Source organism: Vitis riparia, chromosome 17, assembly GCF_004353265.1.
Source record: "Vitis riparia cultivar Riparia Gloire de Montpellier isolate 1030 chromosome 17, EGFV_Vit.rip_1.0, whole genome shotgun sequence".
NCBI lineage: Eukaryota > Viridiplantae > Streptophyta > Magnoliopsida > Vitales > Vitaceae > Vitis > Vitis riparia.
The window spans coordinates 7,695,183-7,704,610 of NC_048447.1; the positions used below are offsets into that span (position 1 = coordinate 7,695,183).

A 9,428-nucleotide genomic window follows, 5' to 3' on the forward strand; every position below is an offset into this window, starting at 1 on the left:
GTGAAATTGCTACAGGGATATGAGAGTAATTATCAGTAAATGGCAAAAATACCCTTAAAAGCCTTACCCTTTAAAAATGAGGTCATATCATTAGTAAATATGACTTTGAAAACCCTAAAATCTATATGACCTTTAAAAATCCTAAAATCTCTCAATCCCTTTCTGACCTCTTAAGATCTTTCAAGCTTCAAATCTTCTCAAAATCCAATTGACATCCCTAAAATTTGTGAAAGTCTCAAATCCCTACCTACCTGCCTCAAATCTCTTGAACTTTTAAACACCAAATCTTCTCAAAATCCAATCGGCATCTCTAAACTCTATCATAGAGCACATGAGAATTATATTCGAGGCAATATTGAACCAGGTAAAATCCCTAATTTCAATCCACTATTTGGTTCATAAGAAAATTGAAGAGCAAAAGTGTAGGGACCCCTTCCCCTGATGACACGTGGCACACATTTCTATCCGGATTATCCCTATCTGGAATTCCCCAAGAGTACACGTGACGCGCTTCTCCTATCTGGACTTCCTAAAATGAGAAGCACACGACACTCACAAACATCACATCCGGACGACCGCCATAGTACATCCGGACAACCGACATAACCTATTCGGATATGTTTGTCCGGATCATTGACGGAAGTAAGCAGGTCTTGCACGTCATTCCAACAGCCCACCATGGCCCACATTCCGTCACCTGCAGAGTGAAAGGACAGGAATGAAGTGACAGCAAGTCACTTCCCACGATCTTTGACAGTCGCGACGCCTCCCACGTCTCTGTCAGCAGCCCGTAGGGTGATGATGGCTCTGCCACCACCTAGTGGCATCATGACAAGCCAAAATATCTCCCTACCATTAAAGAGGGAAACAGATCTTCTGGTACTATATATATATGAACCTTAGCACAAAGAAGAAGGTAAGCTTGTTATACCTAGTAAAAGGCCAACTGATTATTCTCTCTAACATGGCTGACAATTCGGACACCCTATCCGGATGCCTTTTGCAGGAACAACTAAACCAGGAATCTATATTGGTTGAGATCGTGCGTCCACCCATTTGGCAACTACGTGGATCACCAGGGACGCGAGGCCTCAACATTGGCGCTGTCTGTGGGAACTTTTCGCTGATTTAATCACCGACAAAGATGGCCACACCTTCTAGAAGTCATTCATCTGCTAGAGGAGAGGAAGATAATTCTGAATGACGCCTAGCCATCGAAAGAAGGCAGTTGGCGAGCGAGCGACAACTGCAGGCTCTCCTCCAAGAGACAAAAAGGTTAAGAGAAGAAAACGCGGTATTGCGTATCCAAGCTTCATCGACGGGGCCTCCCCGCCGTCAGCGTTCAAGAGGTCAGGTAGCAAACTCAAGGCTTGACCCAGAATCGATATACCCAGGGACAGCATGAGCAATCCCTGAAACATGCAACATGAGGCCACATGAGTCACACACGCCCATGCATCGAGCCCCCCGTGAGGAAAGCTCGGATTCTACTCGTTTCTCGTCTAAGAAACAACGCGACAGGAGACCCCAGTTTTCGGGCGCGATGCGTGCGAGACTGGGCCCCCAGGAGCCTTGTAGGCCAAGGCCGTCAGTAGCCACAACTTGGGGAGAGCACCCTGACCCCATGGTTACTCCTATTGTACAGAACGTTCCTTCGCACCGTGACCCTGTAGTCACTCCTATGGTGCAGAATGTTCCCCCGCACCAAGCGATGCGGCAAGCTGGGAGAAATCCCCCAAACGAGCCACCCATTGGCTCCATCAGCAAAAGACTGGACGACATGCTCTCCACGCCTTTCTGCTCTCATATCATTCATTACGAGCCTCCAAGGGGATTCCTCGTACCAAAATTCTCCACATACGATGGGTCCAGCGACCCCTTCGACCATATCATGCATTATCGACAGCTCATGACTCTCGATATAGGCAACGATCCGCTCCTATGCAAAGTATTCCCCGCCAGCCTACAAAGGCAGGCTCTCTCATGGTTTCATCGTCTACCTCCCAACTCTGTTGATAATTTCAAAGACCTATCGGAAGCCTTCGTGGGACAATATTTATGCTCCGCTCGACATAAGCAGAATATCAGCACTTTGCAAAACATAAAAATGCAAGATAACGAATCCTTAAAGGAGTTCGTGAAACGGTTCGGTCAGGCCGTACTACAGGCAGAGGCTTACAGCATGGACGTTGTCCTATAGATCTTCAAGCGAAGCATTTGTCCAGACACTCCATTTTTCGAATCACTCGCTAAAAAGCCTCCTACGACGATGGACGACTTGTTCCAATGAGCGAGCAAATACTCAATGCTCGAAGATGACGTACGAGCAGCCACCCAGCAAGTCTTGGTTGCCGAACAGGCATCCAGAGGGGGTGCCCAAAGAAGTGCCAAACTTCCGGATCGGCCAAGGTCGTCCGATCGAAGGCAGGAAGGGCCAAGTCGCTCGGAAATGCCACTCCTCACACCTCTTTCCATATCCTATGAGAAGCTCATCCCTGTAATCCAAGGCATGTCCGACTTCAGGTTGCCTAGACCCCTTGGAATGGACCCATCCAAACGTGATCATAGTAAGAAATGCGCCTTCCATAAGGAGCATGGTCACACAACGGAGGAATGCAGGTGCCTCCATTATTTGGTCGAAAGGCTCACAAAGGCGGGACATTTGAAGCAGTACCTCCGCTCAGATGCCGGAGGAAGAGATGCTTCCCGAAATCACAACTTTGGAGCCCCCACGGCTTCGGCCGCCCCCAAGGCCATTATAAACTATATTAATGGAGGTCCATCGGATGAGGAGCATGACTCCAAGCGAAAGAGACAGAGATTGTTACGGGAAGCATTAGTGCGTGAGCGTACCAATTCCATCCGGCCTGGGATAACTGGGAGGGGCCCTCGCCCTATAGATGGGACAATCATTTTCCCACCAGTGGACCCCACCCGGATATTGCAGCCGCACCGCGACGCCCTCATCCTGTCCTTAGAGATGGGAAATTTTGACGTAAGACGCATCCTGGTTGACCCGGGCAGCTCGACCGATCTTGTACAAGCATCGGTCATTAGCCACATGGGACACAATCTCATAGGCCTCGAAAATCCTGGACGAATTTTGTCCGGATTCAACGGGGCATCAACTACTTCCTTGGGAGATATTATACTACGGTCCAAGTGGCCCAGTCACTCTCAATGTACAATTTTCGGTGGTACAAGATTTACCACCCTTCAACGTCATCTTGGGGCGCACATGGCTGCACTACATGAAAGCCATCCCCTTACCTATCATCAAAGGGTAAGCTTCCTTACCAAGGATGGACAAATCGACCTATACATCAGCCAGTTAGCCGCTCGCCAATGCTACCAGATAGCACGAGAAGCAGGGACTAGTCAGGAGAATGAACCCCTCCCTGAGCCCACTCATGCACCTGACCAATAGCAATCACTGTGTCCGACGGACAAAGATCCCCCGGTGGCGGATCCCTTACAAACAGTCCAAATTTCGGAAGAAGGTACTCATCTTATACACATCAGTTCCCTCTTGACGCCCGAAGAGACCCGGAACATTCAAAACGCCCTCCGACAAAATCATGATGTCTTTGCATGGGCGCATTCTGATATGAAGGGAATTCATCCCTCTATCACCTCTCATAAGCTTAACGTCTTGCCAACAGCCAGACCCATCCGGCAGAAGGTTAGACGTTGCCACTCGGACAGACAAGCGATTATCCAGAATGAGATTGACAAATTACTAAAAGCCAGGTTCATCAGAGAAGTAGATTACCCGGACTGATTAGCAAATGTTGTGGTAGTGCCCAAAAAAGAAGGCAAATGGCGGGTGTGCGTCGACTACACCAACCTCAATAATGCATGCCCAAAAGACAGCTTCCTTTTGCCGTGGATAGATCAAATTGTGGACTCCACTGCTGGGCAAGGGATGCTCTCTTTCTTGGACGCCTTCTCCGGATACCACCAAATCCCCATATCCCCAGCTGACGAAGAAAAAACAGCATTCATAACGCCACACGACCTTTATTGCTACAAAATCATGCCATTATGACTCAAAAACGCTGGTGCCACTTATCAGAGATTGATGACGAAGATCTTCAAACCTCTGGTTGGCCGCACAGTGGAGGTGTATATTGATGACATCGTGGTCAAAAGCAAAACCCGAGAGGAACATACCATCCACTTACAAGAGGTCTTCCAACTCTTAAGGGAGTATGACATGAAGCTAAATCCTTCTAAATGCGCCTTCGGCGTAAGTGCTGGCAAATTCTTGGATTTATGGTCAGCCAAAGGGGGATAGAAGTTAGCCTGGATCAGGTAAAGGCAGTCATGAAAACACCACCCCCTAGAAGCAAAAAGGAATTGCAGCGCCTCACGGGCAAGTTTGTCGCGTTAGGGCGTTTTATAGTTCGCTTCACTGATGAACTGCGACCCTTCTTCTTGGCAATTCGCAAAGCTGGAGCAAGTGGATGGACGGACAGCTGTCAAAACGCTTTCGAAAAAATTAAGCGTTGCCTCATGCAACCACCCATTCTAAGCAGTCCCCTCCCCAGAGAAAAATTGTATATGTATTTGGTTGTGTCACACTAGGCGATTAGCACTGCTCTGTTTCGCTGCCCCTCACCCAAGGAGCAGAAACCTATTTACCATGTCAGGAGAGCGTTAGCAGACGTAGAAACAAGGTATTCAAAGATGGAGCTAACAACCTTGGCTCTTCGAAGTGCCGCCTAGAAACTCCGTTCCTACTTCCAAGCCCATCCGGTGGTGGTGCTAACTAACCAACCCCTTCGTAACATCCTGCACAAGCCAGACTTAACCGGAAGAATGCTTCAATGGGCCATAGAATTGAGCAAATATGGAATTGAGTTCCAACCCAAGTTGCCCATGAAAGGCCAAGTGATGGCTGACTTCGTGCTGGAATACTCCCGAAAGCTTATCCAGCACAAGGAACCAAGCGAAGAAGAATGGTGGACTTTGCGAGTCGATGGAGCCTCCCGATCGTCAGGATCCGGGGTAGGGCTCCTGCTACAATCCTCAATAGGGGAACACCTAGAGCAAGCCATCCGGCTAGGGTTCCCCGCCTTTAACAATGAAGTAGAATATGAGGCCATCCTATCCGGATTGGACCTCGCCCTGGCTCTATCCGTCTCCAAGCTCCGAGTCTATAGTGATTCTCAACTCGTGGTAAGACACGTCCAGAAGGAATACGAAGCCAAGGATGAGCGCATGGCGCGATATTTAACCAAAGTAAGAGACACCTTGCAGCGATTCACCGAATGGACGATTGAAAAAATCATGCGGACTTAAAACTCATGTGCCGACGCCTTGGCAGGTATAACTGCTTCCCTTCCCATCAAAGAAGCCATATTATTGCCGGTATATGTGCAAGCTAAACCTTCCGTCGCGGAAGCCTCCACTTGCAACGCCATTGAGGCAAACGAAACAGACGACAAAGGCTGGATGGAAGTCATCATAGAATATCTCCGGACAGACACCCTGCCCGAAGAACCCAAGCAAGCACACAAGATCCGGGTGCAAGCCGCCCGCTTCACCCTGATTGGGGGGCACCTATACAAGCGATCCTTTACAGGTCCCTACCTCAGATGCCTAAACCACTCAGAGGTGTTGTATGTATTGGCTGAGTTGCATGAGGGGGTATGTGGAAATCATTCTAGCGGTCGGTCCCTGGCGCACAGGGCCCATTCGCAAGGATATTACTGGCCCACAATGAAGAAGGATGCGGCAGCCTATGTCAAAAAATGTGACAAATGTCAAAGACATGCTCCCATACCACATGTGTCGTCAGAAACATTGAAACCAATTTAAGGCCCTTGGCCCTTCGCGCAGTGGGGCATGGACATAGTAGGACCCCTCCCAACCGCAGCTGCCCAAAAGAAATTCCTGCTCGTCGCCACAGATTACTTCAGTAAATGGGTGGAAGCCGAAGCATTTGCTAGCATCAAAGACAAAGATGTCACCAAGTTCGTATGGAAGAACATCATTTGCTGCTTTGGAATTCCCCAAACCATCATAGCCGACAACGGTCCACAGTTTGATAGTAAAGTTTTCTGGAATTTCTGTTCGGAACTAAACATCCGGAACTCATACTCCATACCACGTTATCCTCAAAGCAATGACTAAGTGGAGGCCATAAACAAGACACTGATAACTACCTTAAAAAAGAGGCTCAAGCAAGCCAAAGGAAAGTGGGTGGAGGAGCTACCCGGCGTCCTATGGGTTTATCGAACCACACCCGGACGTCCGACAGGAAACACTCCCTTCGCCCTCGCATACGGTATGGACGCAATCATTCATACCGAAATAGGACTACCCACTATCCGAACCGAGGCATGAAGGTAGGATGATGCAAATGTAGAGTTAGGAAGAAACTTGGACTAGGCAGACGAAGTAAGAGAAACTGCATCCATCCGGATGACAGACTATCAGCAAAGGGCATCAGCTCATTACAATCGCAAAGTAAGGCCCAGAAGCTTTAAAAATGGTACGCTGGTATTTAGAAAAGTTTTCGAAAATACTGCTGATATAGGGGTAGGAAAGTTCCAAGCCAACTGTGAAGGCCCCTATATAGTATCTAAGGCAAGTGAAAGTGGAGCTTATCATCTACAAAAGCTAGACGGAACCCCATTGCAACGACCATGGAATGTATCTAATCTAAAGCAGTATTACCAATGAAAAAAGAGACAAAAGATAGAAACGCAATTTGAATAAGTATATTTTATTGATACTTGTGAAAAATTACATACAAAGAGGTCTCCGGACTACAAAGTACAAAGAGAAATCACAGTAAAATTACAAAAGAAAAGCTCTCATTTGGTGGGCTTGTCGCGCGACTTGTCCTCCTCGCTCGGAGGAATCGAAAGGACGTCCCGTTTAATGCCATGTTTTTTCATACAGCAACAGTAGCCGAAGAAGTACATTTCGTCTACTTGCTTCTGGTAGTCCGCTTCGAGTTCCTCCCTTTCCGCAGCAAACTCACCCTCTAGCTCTTCTTTTTGCGCTGATAAACGCAACTGCAAATCTTCTCTCTGCTTCTTTTCAATAGACACCTCTGTCCGGAGTTGTCTTACCTTCCCCCTTAGTCGAGCCATCTCCTCTTCCGCCTCGTACAGACGGGTGTCCGTAGATTCCTCCCGAATCTTTGCCTTAGCAAGCTTTGCCCGGAGAGCCTCGTTGTCCTCTCGAGCAGCGGATAAACTGGCTTCGGCCTGCTCCAGTCTCAAGCGCAACTTCTCTTCATTGTTTTCGCTGAGAGACGAAGGCCTTCGTATAATCAGCAATTCGCAGCAAGTCAGAAAAAAGATCACGTTGTTGAGTCATGCCGCGAATGTCACTCACCAGCTGTAGAAAAACACACAAACAAGAAGAGCAAAGTTACAAACCATGCGACAAACACATCAGTATGGTGAGAAAAATCAACAAGTAAGCTATACCATTTCCACTGCTTCGAACATTTTTGCTGAAGGCATAGCAACATCTGAGCCGGATGGAATCTGTTTCAGCCTCTCTTCCAACTCCGCATAGCTGAAAGGGCTAGCGGGGATGCAAGCTGCATCATCAACAGGACTCCCCCCTGACGAGACATTAGGGTGTGACTCCTCCTCCGGATTCAGGGCCCCATCATTCTCGCAGGCTGGGTCTCTTCGGGTGAAACCCCATCCGGGACCAGCACCGGGGTGTCTGGGTTCTCTTCTTCCATCTCCGTCTCACTGCCCTCCGGGTGATCCTCCTGGACGGATGAGCAGCTGACTTCGATGGTTTCGAGAAAACACTTCTGGAGCCGCCCAATGAGGCCAGACTTCAAGTCACGCGCCGGACACGACCTTCTTGTAGTTGGCCCCTTCACCGGTACAGGGGCAAGGGGGCTTGGCTTGCAAGGAGGCAAACCCTGACTTTCTGCCCCCATTTCTTTCGTTGGGGGTGCTGAAAGAGGCAGTGTTCCAACACAAGAGGCCCTGGTTGTATTCGCATCCGGATGAGGAGAGTTGGACTGATTTACTGAAGTCGCTTCCTCATCCAGAAGGGCCAACCGACCAGCCATTGCTAATGAAGGCCCCGAATGGTTTAGGCCCGCAAGACGACCGAAGCCGCTTGAAATAGAAGGCAAGACGGGGTGATTCGGCTCTCTTATTGTTATTTCCTTTACAAAAGTTGAAGGGGGTGGTACAAACTCCTTCGGGGGAGTTGAGACTTTTATTTCTTTTCCTTTATTCAAAACCAACTTCCTCTTCTTTTTCGCTGGAGCACCAGCAGGTGGAGAGGACGCGGGCCGTTTGTCACCAGGAGCCTTCCGCAAAAGACCTTCTTGCATTTTCTTCTCCCGCTTGTTAAGATGGGCTTTGCGTGACCAGGCATCTGCCTTCCACGCCGCCGCGTAGAATGGAAGGTCTTTAAGAACAAAATGCTCCCCAACCACCACCTCTTTGGACAACCGCCTCGGGAGAATGTTCAGCACGTACGGTTGGGGCTCCTGGGTGACCGAGCGGAGATTCCGTGTGGACAGAAACATTTCACAACTCTGCTCGCCCACCGTAATATCAAAAAGCCTGTTCAAACGATCGAAAATTGTGCAAATTGAATGACTTTAGATTTTGAAAGATCAAGAAGGGCTAAATGAGGAAATAAGTGAGTCAAGACTCATTGAACGTAAGGAAAGGCAAAACAATGATATCATGAGGTTGGAGGATGATAAATGAGCATTATGGAGTAAGAAAGAAGGCAAGAAAGCATGGGAAATGAGGCATAAAGCAAGATTGAGCTGCATGGAAATTAGAACTCAAAAATCTGATGACATTATATACTCTGACTTTGAGGACAAATTTGGAGCACTTTCTGGAGTCCATTATATACATACTATATATCGTTTCGAAGCTCGGGAAGTCAAGAGTCCAACGCTTCAAACGGTTTACAAATCGGAGCTGAAATGAAGAAGTTATGGCCATTTGAAGACAACTACACCAAGCTGGAGGTCATTTCGAAATGATTTCGAAATTCAACTTATGATTTCGAATTCAACTTGTGAATTCGAAATCCACTTCGAAATGACACCAATTTCGAATTCACCCACTGCCACTTTGATGTTCCACCTCCTCCACTTCGAAATGACACCAATTTCGAATTCACCCACTGCCACTTTGATGTTCCGCCTCCTCTACCTCGGGAATTGCATCTAAAGCACTCCATCCGCCCTAGGTGGACCCCACACGACTAGGAATCACCATTTTATTATTTTTAATCATTTTTAGGAATTTATTTTGTAATAAGTGGCCAATGAGAGTGTGCCACATGTTAGGTAATTAAGGATATTATATAAACTCTCTCAATTCTAGGTTTTAGGGATCTTGGATTTTTTCTGGAGAGTTTGACATTGAAGGTGGAAGAAGACGAGAACTTTGGTTTGTTTTCTTTTTCTT

At 47.8% G+C, this 9,428-nt stretch overlaps 1 protein-coding gene across 1 annotated transcript; it reads left to right on the forward strand.

Moving 5' to 3' along the window:
• The first annotated feature begins 2,305 nt into the window (after window positions 1–2,305).
• LOC117904054 lies at window positions 2,306–3,427 on the forward strand. Its single transcript, XM_034816581.1, has one exon. It carries the CDS (start codon window positions 2,306–2,308, stop codon window positions 3,425–3,427), a length of 1,122 nt encoding a protein of 373 aa, XP_034672472.1.
• The last annotated feature ends 6,001 nt before the right edge of the window (window positions 3,428–9,428 follow it).

Bases quoted from the DNA above. Each gene is read 5' to 3' on its own strand.
- LOC117904054 (XM_034816581.1), top strand. From the start codon at position 2,306: ATGCTCGAAGATGACGTACGAGCAGCCACCCAGCAAGTCTTGGTTGCC.